Below are 13,790 nucleotides of genomic sequence, written 5' to 3' on the forward strand. Positions count from 1 at the left end.
TTTTTCAAATACTCATGTAAAATATACCAATATGATACGAGTAGGAAAAAATACTAGGAAGTCGGTCATTTATGTCCCCCAGCTCCAAAATATAATTTTTTAACACTTGAGAAAATTATTAGGTGATGATTGGCACAGATATCTAGGTGGTGTCGGCCTTGTAAGTCCCCACCCTAATTTACGGTTCTTTTCAAGTTATTTGGGTGTTATTTTTTAATTTAAGTCAATTATGTAATTAATTATTTTTTTGGGCCATTTTGGTCAAATAGCCAAAAATTTAAGAGTGACATTGAATATAGACACCCGTAATAAATGCATGAGCCAGCCAAGGTTTATTTGCTTTATCTAAAAGATGAACAAAACACAAGCATTCTATTCTTAGAATATCTAAGAGAAATCTCAGATATCTAACAATTCTAGACCTCTGATCTTGCCTTGAAGAAATTGCTCAAATTTACCTGCTTGGTTCATGGTGAAAGTAAAATAGTATAAAAAGCACAAGTAAATGTCAAACTTTAAGCTGTTAAGATGTTATCCTTTCCAAGCTTTACTATTGATTTTGATGTTTAACTGCCCAACATGTGACGTTCTCTTAGAGTTCATCGTCCGACATTAAGTCCCAGGAATAGGACAATGAAGATCGACAGTTTTAATTACATGTACCCTTCTGTTTTTGCTTATATTACATTCTTGTTTTATAGTATCTTGTAGTTGTTTTCGAGAAGGAATAAACAAATAATTTTCAAAGACACTGAAACATTCATGAAGTGACAAGTGTCTTGACTTCAAAGGGAATTATTGGATGGCTGGTGACTTCAACAAATAAAGGGCCAGAAAACTCCCATAATTTTGAGATAAACCGGTTATGCAAAAGGGAAGCCATTAAAGAGCAAAAACAAATGGAGAAGAAAGGACATTTTGTGCTAATTCATGGAGCCTCTCATGGAGCCTGGTGCTGGTATAAAGTGATACCTCAGCTCAAATCAGTGGGTCATAAGGTTACAGCAATGGACATGGCTGGTGCTGGGATTCATCCAAAGCAAGTTCATGAGGTACAGTCCATTTCTGTTTACTTTGAACCGTTGATGAACTTCATGGCGTCGCTCCAACCAGAGGAGAAGGTGATTCTAGTTGGTCACAGCATGGGTGGGTATTGCATATCAGCTGCCATGGAAAGATATCCTGAGAAAGTAGCTGTTGCAGTATTTGCCGCTGCTTACATGGCCAGTCCAACTCTCCCTTTTGTAACTATTTCTCAACAGGTACATGCTTCTGCAATTCTTACCTTGTATTTGGACTTGCTCTTAACTTTCAGTACTGGTTATTTTTCTGACAGTTCAAAGAAAAAATGGATTCCGACAAGGCCATGGACTCTCAGTTTCTTTTCCACAATGGACTAGATAAGCCTCCGACTTCAGCATGCCTTGGACCTAATTTCATGGCATCCAAGTTCTACCAGTTATCCCCACCTGAGGCAAGACTCAGTCAAATTCAATCAATACCCTTCATCATTATATATATATTTTTTCAGTTATAAACAATCTCCATTGAAATAAGTTTTCCTCCGAATGTGATGAAAGAACTGATATTTGTTGGTATGAATTGGGGCAGGATTTAACGCTTGCACTAACTTTAGTCAGACATGTTGGTTTCTTTAATGATGAAGAATCAATCAAGGCTGTTGCACTGACCAAGGAGAAATATGGAACGGTTCCTCGAGTTTACATTGTTTGTGGCAAAGATAATATCCTCAAACAAGACTTCCAAAGGTGGATTGTTGAAAGCAGTCCACCAAACGAGGTAAAGTTGATTCCGGATTCGGATCATATGATCATGTTCTCGAAACCGAAGGAATTGTGCTCTTGCCTTGAAGAAATTGCAGAGAAATATACTTGAAAGCGCCATTGATGACTACTCTCACTACTAGGAATTTGCTCAAGATTAGCTGATATGAGATGAATAAATGTCATAACTTCCATTGTTTTAGGCTAGATGCCAAAATGAACTTTTAAGGGAAGTTACGCTTATATTAAATTAGACTTATTTCATCAATTGAAAAGTTTGGTTAATCGCACAAACTCTGCATACAAAAGATATAATGGAACTAGATAATCACAGATAAAGTTTGCTTTACATGATATTTTTGGACAGTTTACAAGGAAAGGAGTCAATTCCAAGATGGATAAGAAATATACATTTGATAACGGCCCTGGCAGCCCTCCAACCTCCATGCTCACTGGCCCCAACTACTTTGCATACGACGTATATCAGCTCTCTCCTCCTGAGGTAAAAGAACTTTTCATTTTTTTTCTCTCCGATTACAACGATCGGATTCCGTCTTTTCCGCATCAAGAACTATGCTCTTGCCTCCAAGAAATTCCAGAATAATATTGATGACTAATGAAACGTTTGAATAAAAATGGCCTCTTTATTTTGTATGAAAAAAATGCCACATGTCTTGAGATTATTAGTACATTATCATTAGCTCGTAATGGATTTTATTCATTAACAACCAATGCCATAACTTGTTGGCAATCTCGAAGAGAACGTGATATGGAATAATTAGTGGCAACCATAAATTGTTTGGCATTTTTGTTATTTTTAGTTATTGTAACAAAACGTTGTGTCTTGTGTGCGTGGAAGGGGGGAAATTAGATCAATATTCAAAACGGGTCGTTTAGGGTAAGTGACCATTTAAGTGAAATGGTGCAGATTGAGCCTATTTCTATTGGTTGCAGGTTGTCAATTCCTAGCCATTATTCACCCCTTTTAATGACCAATCACAAAGGGGTGAAGTAGTTAAGAATATATAGCACAGATTTTCTTCCTTAACTTCTCTTATTTCTTTTCTCTCTATTCCTTCTCTTCTTCAATCCTCCTATTTCGAATTCTTTTTCCCTCATCAAAGATATTAGAGCTTGACGATCCTCATGGCCAACAGCGGAGTAACCATACCGCTGCAGAAAGAGATGGGTCTACTAGAACATGAGATGTCTCAGCTGCAACTAGAGTTCATCAAACTTGACACTAAACTGGAGTCTTGCTTCAAGGATCTTCGCGATGAATTCAAAAGAGAAATCAGATCTGAGTTGCACTCACTTTTTGAGCAATATTTTGGATAGTCAGCAACTAGTGCTCATGGAATGGTTCAAGATAGAGGCAAGGGTATTCTGGGAACACCTCCACTAGGTTTCCACCCAAGGACAGTTTATCTGTCACCAATAGCATATTTAGGGCACTTTGACACTTATTCTCGAGCCAACACAGTGGACATTATGGGGAAAATATTTCAACTGCACTACTCTCAATTTAATGGAATGGATTTTTAGGGTTGGTGGTCCAAACTCGAGTAGTTTTTTAAGGCTGAGAATGCGGGGGATCAGTCTAAAGTCAGGAAAGTAATGTTGCATCTAGAAGGGAAAGCCCTTAATTGGCATCATTTCTTTGTACAAAGGCATGGTGGTCTTCACCAACTTACTTGAAAGGTGTATGGTAGGGGACTACAAGAAAGATTTGGGTCTATCAATTTTTTAGACCCCATGACCGAGTTGATATCTCTCAGGCAAACAAGCATAGTTGATCACTATCATGATAATTTTGTGAGTCTCTAAACCAGTTACATTTACCAGAAAGTTATGCATTGAGCATTTTCATCAATAATCTTAAATCAGAGATAGGATAGTATAGGATAGTATTTGAGATTATTTAAACCTACAACTCTGGTAAAGGGTTTTAAGATTGCTCAATAAGTGGAAGGTATTGTAAGCACTATTTTTAAGAAAAGTGTTCCTATAGGAGGAAACTCTGGTTACCCCAACCATTGTTCCATACTATTAAAGGATAAAGTCATACTAGAAACTCTACTGCCTCGGCAGTTTATTCTTCCACAGCCCTTAGTAATAAGAGACCTTCTAATGCCCTCTTTCAATTTGAAATGGAAGAGAGGAGAAAGAAAGGGTTATGCTTCTAGTACGCCTCCAAATATACACTAGGGCATAAATGTAATAGATTTCAACTTTATCAACTGGTGGTTAAGCCCCAACCTGAGTAGGACATTGAACTTAAGAGCCCTTCTTTTAAGAAGTTTTAGTTCTGTTCTAAGAAATTGGAATCAACAAAACCTGGAGTTGAATCAATAAGTCCAATGTTGTCCCTACATGCCCTCAATGGATCTCAAGGCCACAATACAATGAGGTTTTCAGTTAGAATTGATCACTTGGAGGTTATTATTTTGGTTGACTTTAGTAGTACCCACAACTTTGTGGATTCCAAAATGATTAGGAGGTTAAACCTTTCAACAGATCCATCTTGCCAACTCAAAGTGATGGTTTCTAATGGTGTTTAGCTGGCAATTCAATGGGTATGTTGATTAGTGGCTTGGGAAGCATAAGGGTACAAGTTCCTTATTGGTTTTATGGTTTTCCCTATTAAAGGTTATGATTTGATTCTTGGTATCGAGTGGCCTTTTTCACTAGGATCAATTGTTTGGAACTTCTCTTCTCTGACCATGCAATTTGGGTATCTTGGAAGGTCTTTTACTCTTCAAGGAATCCTTCATAGTGGTCTTCATATTTTATCTGGTGCACAGTTGTCCAAATGTTGCAATATGTTAGAATATGGCCCCTAGTCCTATGTTACTCACTACCACCAATTAGCTAACGTTGACATTACCATTTCAGCCATTGTATAAGGATATAGAGTTGCTCTTAGCTAAATTTGAATATGCATTTCAACTATCTATAGGGTTACCTCCTGTCAGAATACAAGACCATAAGATACCCCTCCAAGATGAATCCTAGGTGGTCAAGGTAAAGCCTTATAGGTACCCTACTGTTCAAAAGAATGAAATTGAAAGACTTATTAGGGAAATGTTACAAGCTGAGATAGTGAGGGATAGTAACAGTCTTTTTGCATCACTAATTTTCATGGTGAAAAAGAAAGATGGCAGTTGAAGGTTATGTGTGGTTTACAAGCAGCTTAATCAATTGACTACTGAGGAAAAATTTCCAATACCAGTGATTTAGGAGCTTCTCGATGAGTTGGGGTAAGCTGTTTATTTTTTAAAGTTGGACTTGAGGTCTGGTTACCACCAAATCAGGATGTGGGAAGGTGACATCCACAAGATAGCATTTAAGACTCATAAGGGCCACTATGAGTTTCTAGTCATGCCATTTGGCCTGACCAATGCACACTTAAGCTTTCAATCCTTAATGAATGGTATTTTCAAACACTTGTTGAGAGAGCTAGTGTTAGTATTTTTTGATGATATTTTAGTGTATTCTGTTGGTTGGTCAGAACACTTGAGGCATTTGAGGTAAGTCTTGAGCATTTTAAGGCACCATCAGTTATATGCTAAGAAAGGGAAATGTAGTTTTGGTACTATTCATGTGGAATATTTAGGGCATATAATTTTTGGAGGGTCAGTCTTTTTCGATCCAACAAAGGTTGAAAGGGTCCTTATTGGCCCACACCTAAATCAGCTAAGGACTTGAGGGGATTCTTGGGACTATTAGGATACTATAGGAGATTTATAAGACAATATGGGGTATTAGCCAAGCCCTTAACAGTCCTATCAAAGGAGGTGGCTTGGAATTAGTCTAACAGTGCACAAAAAGCTTTTGAATAGCTCAAAACAACAATTACCCAAGCACTAGTACTGATTCTTCTAGATTTCAAGAAGGAATTTTGTGTAGACACTGATGCTCGTGGTCAAGGATTTGGAGTAGTTTTACAACAGAAGGGGAGGCCTATTGCTTTATTCAATAAGGGTTTAGGGGTCAGACATCAAGCCTTGTCCATTTATGACAAGAAGATGCTAGCAGTGTTGCTAGTTGTTAAAAAGTGACACTCCTACTTGGTTGGCAGACACTTTCACATTAAGACTAACCACCAAAGCCTGTGATTTCTCTTTAACAGATAGACCATCACATCTTATCAGCAAAAATGGGTGGCAAATATGCTGATGCATTATCCAAAAGAGACCACTCACATGAAAGCCAATTGCTACAATGTATTGGAAGAGTCTCTTGGTCTGAGCTATGGGAACAAATCCTTGATTCTTATTTAATTGATCCTACTCTGCAACAGATATGTCTTGACCTTTAGCAGAAGCCTCAAGTCCATCCCAAGTATTCTTAGGATGGTAAAATTTTGAGAAGAAAAGGGAATGTAGTAGTTGGTAATTATCTCAAATTGATGAAGAATTTTTTTGATTTATTTCATGGTGGTGCTGTAAGGGACACTCATGAGTACATGCAACAAGGCATAGACTCTCAGGGCTTTTATATTGGAAGGGCCTTTCAAAAGATATGAAATAGTAGGTGAGGGAATGTTCTATCTGTCAAAGATGTAAGTATGATACCTCAACTTCTCCAGGCTTGTTACAACCCTTTCCCATTCCTGATCGTGCATGGGCAGCTGTTAGATTAGATTCTGTTGAAGGACTACCAATGTCAAAAGGGAAGGACACCATTCTTGTAGTGATAGACAAACTCATTAAATATGGTCATTTTTAGCCCTATCTCACCCTTTTACTACTTTAACTTTAGTTCAATAGTACTTATATCAAATTTATAAGCTTCATAGAGTTCCATAATGCATCGTTTCTAATAGGGACAAGGTGTTCACCAATTCCTTTTGGCAAGCCTTGTTCAAACAGATAGGGGTCAAGCTTCATCTCTCTACTGCTTATCACCCCCAAATTGATGGTCAGATTGAGGTCCTAAATAGGTGCTTAAAAGGGTACTTGAGGTGTATGTCAAGGGAGAGGCATTCAGATTGGATCTTATGGTTGCCCCTAGCTGAATGGTGGTATAATACCACTTACCATTCTGCCATACAAACTACCTCATATGAGGCACTATATGGTCAGGAACCCCTTCATCACATACCCTATCTGGCTGGATCCTCCTAAGTTGCAACTGTAGATCGGGATTTATAGTAGAGAGAAGCAGTTAGAAGTATGTTAAGGTTCCATTTAAAGAGGGCACATGAGAGAATGAAGCAGATGACAGATAAGAGGAGATCTGAAAAAGAGTTTCAAGTACGAGACTTAGTTTATTTGAAGCTCCAACCCTACAGACAACACTCTATTAGGAAGGGGAGTAATCAAAAGCTCTCGCATTACTATTTTGGGCCTTATCTAGTGGCAGCCAAGAGGGAAAGGTTGCATACAAACTGACTTTACCAACTGATACTCGTATTCACTCCACTTTTCACATGTCTCATCTTAAGAAACATATTGGCTCAGCTCTTAGTTCTACCACATTACCTCCTACAAATTCTGATGGCACTTTTGTTAAGAAACTAGTTCGAATACTAGATAGAATAATGGTTAAAAAAGGGAACCAGGCAGCTACTAAGGTGTTAGTGGAATAGGCCAACACCTTCCCTGAAGACTTAACTTGGGAAAGTTGAAATATCCAATGTTTGATCCTTGAGGACAAGGATCTTGTTCAAGAGGGAACTACTTGATATAGAGTAATTAGTGGCAACAATAAAATGTTTTGCATTTATGTTATTTTTAGTTATTGTAACAAAACGTTGTGTTTTATGCTTGAGTGTTTTAATGAAACGATGCATGTAAGTAAGGGGGTAAATTAGATCAGTACTCAAAATGGTTCGTTTAGGGTAAGTGATCGTTTAAGTGAAACAGTACGGATTGAACCTACTTCTGTTGGTTGCCAGGTTGTCAATTCCTGTCCATTACTCACCCCTTTTAATGACCAATCAGAAAGGGATGAAGCAGTTGAGAATATACAACACAGTTTTTCTTCCTCAACTTCTCTGATTCCTTTTCTCTATATTCCTTCTCTTCTTCAATCCTTCTATTTCGAATTCTTTTTCCCTCATCAGAACGTCACAAAGTTGTTTGGTTTTAGAGAACATTGGCATATGCTCAGCATCTTTGATCTCCAACATAGCTTTAGGGGGATTGTTGTTAATCATCCAACACTGGAGTTCGATGCTCATGGCTTGATCCTTACCGCAAACAAAAAAAACCCTTGTCACTGATCCATACCCTTCATCCGACAACTTCTTTGCCTTTGACAGATCTTGATGAAACAATGATCCTGGCCTCACCAGTGTTTTCGCCAGTTCTAGGTTCTTAAAAAAACAAAACCCAACAATCTTTCACTTGCAAAGGAAATATCTAAAAATAAAATACACAGAGAGACGGTGTTTACCTTAATAGGAGATACCTGATAGAGCCTGGATTTCAAGAAATTTGGACCCATTGTTGTTATCGTGAAAGTCTCTTCTGGGCTGCCAATTGTTACTGTTTCAAAATCCTATAGGTAAGTCTACTGTGAGCCTCCCGCTAGATACTTCAAAGAAAGAGAAAATACAATAGTCTTCTATTATTTAGAATTGTGTTAGGATACGTAGCATGGATATGTTTAATATTTAAAAAAACTCCTAACAAGATTATAAGGACCATATCCACAAGATACGATGGTTGGTGTATAGTATCTGGCATGAAAGCTGATAAGAAAACACCAACTGAGATCTTGTGAGGGAACAAATCCATGGCGAGGGCCAAATTCAGGCCTCCTAAGCCGTGCCCAACAACAATGGCCTGTTCGATGCCAAAAACGCCAATAATTGTCTACTGTATTCCTCAAATGTACGAACATCATGGATTGCCTTCATGTTTACGCCAGATGCTGCAAGGTCGAGCAGTGCGTGTTGAATAAACTTAAATGAAATAGAGTTATGTTATATAAAAGGTTAAGAGTTATGAAAGGTCAAGAGTTATGTTGTTTTTTAATGGGTTTAAATTAGTAGTTTTTTCTTTTAGGAGAATGAAAGGTCAAGAGTTATTGGTGCTATTATTATATATTAATATTTTCAGTTTTTTTTTGTTTTAAAGGGTAGACTATAGCCTATAAATAGTTTGTAAGCTTTTGATATTATGGAATGAACAATTTCTACAATTTGGTATCTGAGCTATGGAGAGTGTGACTAGTAATGTGCCATTGCCTCGACTAACAAAAGTGAACTATGAGAATTGGAGCATCCAAATGAAAGCTCTGCTCGAGTCTCAAGATGGTTGGGAAGTGGTCCAAGAAGGTTTCGTAGAACCAACAACTACTGCGGGATATACGACGACTCAAAACAAGGCGTTGAAAGAAATGCAATCGAAATATAATGTGACATTGTACATGTTATTCCGAGCTGTTGACGAGTCGGGCTTTGAGAAGATTGCAAGTGCGACAACTTCAAAAGAAGCGTGGAACATTTTAGGATAGGTGTACAAAGGAGCCGACCGAGTTAAACAAGTCTGCCTTCAAACTCTTCATGGCGAGCTGGAAGTCATGAAGATGAAGGAATCAGAAGATGTCTCCGACTACATCATGTGTGTTCAAACCGTGGTGAACCAACTCAACCAAAACGGAGAAACGTTAACCGATACACGAGTTGTAGAGAAGATTTTGAGATCATTAACTGACAGTTTCGAAAATGTCATATGTGTCATAGAAGAGTCAAAGGATCTAGCAACGCTCACAGTCGATGAACTCACCGGTTCTCTCGAGGCACATGAACAACATAAGAAGAAGAAGAAAAAGGAGGTCGTGGAGATTGAGGAAAATGTCGTGGTGGAAAAGACCGAGGTCAAGAAGGGAATTATGAGGAGAATGAGCATTCAAACCAACAAAATTGGCGTGGAAGAAGACGTGGTCATAGAAGAGGCAGATGGTCGAATTATTCCAATGTCGAGTGCTACAAGTGTGGCAAATATGGTCACTATGCGAAGGATTGTAACTTTGTTAAGTGTTACAATTGTAGTAAAGCGGGACATTTAGCGAAAGAATGTCGCGTCTCAAAAAAGGTGGAAAAGACAGCCAACCTAACAATGGAAAATGAGGAGGCAAAAGAAGGTTTTCTCTTGATGGCACACAACGAAGTCAACACCAACAACAACATGGTGTGGTACCTTGACACGGGTGCAAGCAACCATATGTGCGGGCTCAAGCACCTATTCAAAGAAATGCAAAAGGTTGAAACGGGACATGTGACATTTGGAGATGCGTCAAAGGTTGAGGTAAAAGGCCAAGGTACCGTTTGTTATTTACAACAGGATGGGTTAGTTGGGTCAATCCAAGATGTGTATTACGTACCAGACCTCAAGAGCAACATTTTGAGTATGGGGCAACTCATGGAAAAAGGTTATTCTATATTTATGAAAGATCGTGTGTTACACTTGAAAGATAAGGAAGGGTGTTTGGTCGCTCTAGTTGAAATGAAGAGAAATCGCATGTTCAAGTTGAATTTGAAAAGCGTTCGAGGAAAATGTTTGCGAGTCGATGTTGAAGACAAGGCATCGCTGTAGCATCTCCGTTTTCGCCATCTACATTATGGTGGTCTAAACGAGTTGGCGAAGAAGAACATGGTGTATGGGCTACCAGATATGGACTATGAGGAAAAATTTTGTGAAGAATGTGTACTTGGCAAGCATGCTAGAATTTCATTTCAAAAGAATGTAGAATATCGGGTTAAGCAACTTCTCGAATTGATTCATACCGACATATGTGGACCAATCACCCCTGAATCTTTTAGCGGTAAAAGGTATTTCATTTCTTTTATCGATGATTTCTCACGAAAAACATGGGTTTATTTTCTTAAAGAAAAATCTGAGGCATTCGAGGTGTTCAAAAAGTTCAAAGTGATGGTGGAAAAAGCAACTGGTAGACACATCAAATCTGTACGTTCTGATAGAGGTGGTGGGTATACTTCGACGGCTTTCATGGAGTATTGTGAGGAGCAAGGCATAAGACAATTGCTAACCGCACCGTACTCTCCCCAACAAAATGGTGTGGCAGAGAGGAAGAACTGGACTGTTCTCGACATGGTTCGATCAATGCTCAAGAGCAAGAAGATGCCGAAAGAATTTTGGGCGGAAGCAGTGTAGTGTGCCATCTATGTGCAAAATCGATGTCCGCATGTGAAGTTGGATGATCAAACACCACAATAGGCTTGGAGCGGACAAAAACCATCAGTTTCTCATCTCAAAGTATTCGGTAGTGAAGCCTATGCACATGTACCGGATCAACGAAGAATGAAGCTCGAAGACAAAAGCAAAAGGTTTATTTTTATTAGGTATGATAAGAAAACAAAAGGATACAAGCTAGTCGACCCGATAACTAAGAAGGTTGTGGTAAGTTGTGATGTACGATTTAATGAAGCAAGTGAGTGGGATTGGAATAACTCAACGGAGGTTATCATCAAAGATGGAGGATCATCAATCGCTACACCAACAATCATACCGACAAATCTTGAAATTACCGATGATGAAGATGAACCGCAACAACCAAAAATGCGAAGTTTGCAATATTTGTATGATTCAACAAATGAGGTACATATTGTATGTCTTTTGATAGATTTCGAGAATATAAGTTTTGAAGAGGCGGTGCGAGGCAAGAAGTGGCAAGCTGCTATGGATGAGGAGATTAAAGCAATTGACCGCAACAAAACATAGGAGTTAACGAAATTACCGAAAGGAAGTCAACCCATTGGTGTGAAGTGGGTGTTCAAAAGAAAGATGAATGCTCAAGGCGAGTTAGAACGGTACAAGGTGCGACTTGTTGCAAAGGGATATAAGCAAAAGGAGAGGATCGATTATGATGAGGTATTTGCTCCCGTTGTAAGAATAAAGACAATCCGGTTGCTCATTGCACAAGCGGCACAATTTAAATGGCCGATATTTCAAATGGATGTCAAGTCGGCATTCTTGAATGCTGTGCTCGAAGAAAAAGTCTACATCGAACAACCACCCGGGTACATAAAAAATGGAGAGGAGAAGAAGGTGCTAAATTTGAAGAAGGCACTTTACGGGTTGAAACAAGCACCGCGGGCATGGAATACTCGTATTGATACATACTTCAAGGAGAACGGGTTCAAACAATGTCCTTATGAACATGCCCTCTACGTGAAGAAGAATGGAGGTAATATGTTATTTGTTGCTCTTTATGTCGATGACCTCATTTTTATGGGGAACAATGGTGAAATGATACTAGATTTTAAAAGCAAAATGACACAAGAATTTGAAATGACAGATTTGGGTTTAATGAAATTTTTCCTTGGTTTGGAGGTTAGACAAGAAAGGACAGGTATTTTTGTGTCACAGGAGGCATATGCAAAGGAAATTTTGAAGAAGTAAAAGATGACACATTGTAACTCGGTATCAACACTAATGGAACCAGGTGTAAAACTCTCGAAATTCGATGGAGGAGAACGAGTCGACGCAAGTAAATACCAGAGTTTGGTGGGAAGCCTTCGCTATCTCACTTGCACAAGGCCTGACATTTCGCTAAGTGTTGGCATTGTAAGTCAGTTCATGGAGGAGCCGGTTTATTCACATTGGAAGGCGGTAAAGCAAATCCTATGGTACATTCAAGGAACGGTGTCACTCGGGTTATTCTATTCAAATATGGAAGATTACAAGTTGATTGGGTATTCCGACAGTGATTGGTGCGAAGACTTAGATGATCGGAAAAGTACATCTGATTATGTGTTCTTTATGGGTAACACAGCATTTGCTTGGCTTTCAAAGAAGCAACCAATCGTGGCACTATCGACATGTGAAGCTGAATATGTGGCAGCATCTTGGTGTATGTGTCATGCTATATGGCTCAGAAATTTGTTGGGCGAGTTGGAGCAACAACAACTCGGTGCAATTGAGATACGAGTTGACAATAAATCAGCGATTGAGTTGGCAAAGAACCCAGTGAATCATGAGAAAAGCAAACACATTGACATTCGTTTTCATTTCATCCGAGATTATGTAAAGGAAGGAAGTGTGAAATTAGTGTATGTGGCAAGTCGGGACCAAGTCACAGATATCTTCACAAAACCGCTACTGATGGTACTATTCGACAACTACAAGAAATTAATCGGCATAAAGGATGGCAGAAACATTTAAGTTTACAGGGGAGTTTTGTTAAATAAACTTAAATGAAATAGAGTTATGTTATATGAAAGGTCAAGAGTTATGAAAGGTCAAGAGTTATGTTGTTTTTTAATGGGTTTAAATTAGTAGTTTTTTCTTTTAGGAGAATGAAAGGTCAGGATTCATTGGTGCTATTATTATATATTAATATTTTCAGTTTTTTTTTGTTGTTTTAAAGGGTAGACTATAGCCTATAAATAGTTTGTAAGCTTTTGATATTATGGAATGAACAATTTCTACAGTGTGACACTGAGACTAGCCTGGCTGGGGTTTGAGCTTGAACTAGTTCCAAACACCATGGCATACCCCATGTACCAGAACAAAATGGTTCTTGTTCTCCACCTCTGCCATTATTTTTGTTGGAGCTTAATCTTATGGGTCTGGTTCATTTATAATGAACTTAAAAGGTCTTTCGTGGAGGTTCATAAAACAACAATAATCAAGGTAGAAAAGAGAAGCTGAAAAAAATGGCATCTTAAGCTAGACAGTCCAAGAACGAAACCATGGTTGAAAGCTGATTATTGATCCAATTTGGAGATATATGTGGTTGAATTAAACCAGGAAACTCGAGTCCTAGAGGCTTTCAATTTTTTGAGTTTTATCTTGTCCATGCCGCCTCAATCCATAAACTTCAATTTAGGAAAGAAGAAAGTTCTCTTTCTCTTATTTTTTCCCTTTTTGGTCGAAAGAAGAAAGAGAGGTTCTCTGCATTTGAATTCATGATAAATAAATGCTTAATTCAATTTGGTTACTATACCTTTTTTTCTACTTACCTAATTAATTTTTTTTTCATGTACTTAAAATATTCAAAATAGTGATGATAAAAAAAACTCCAAATTTA

The 13,790-nt window shown here is 38.3% G+C and overlaps 1 protein-coding gene and 1 pseudogene across 1 annotated transcript; one reads left to right on the top strand and one right to left on the bottom strand.

The window, feature by feature from the left end:
- The first annotated feature begins 741 nt into the window (after window positions 1–741).
- LOC105763334 (methyl jasmonate esterase 1) lies at window positions 742–2,078 on the top strand. Its single transcript, XM_012581529.2, has 3 exons — window positions 742–1,262; window positions 1,337–1,474; window positions 1,612–2,078. Exons 1-3 carry the CDS (start codon window positions 900–902, stop codon window positions 1,894–1,896), a joined length of 786 nt encoding a protein of 261 aa, XP_012436983.1. The 5' UTR covers window positions 742–899; the 3' UTR covers window positions 1,897–2,078.
- Window positions 2,079–2,232: 154 nt separating this feature from the next.
- LOC105761991 (methylesterase 3-like) lies at window positions 2,233–13,575 on the bottom strand (annotated as a pseudogene).
- Between the last annotated feature and the right edge of the window lie 215 nt (window positions 13,576–13,790).

This window comes from Gossypium raimondii, chromosome 12, assembly GCF_025698545.1.
Source record: "Gossypium raimondii isolate GPD5lz chromosome 12, ASM2569854v1, whole genome shotgun sequence".
NCBI classification, from domain to species: Eukaryota; Viridiplantae; Streptophyta; class Magnoliopsida; order Malvales; family Malvaceae; genus Gossypium; species Gossypium raimondii.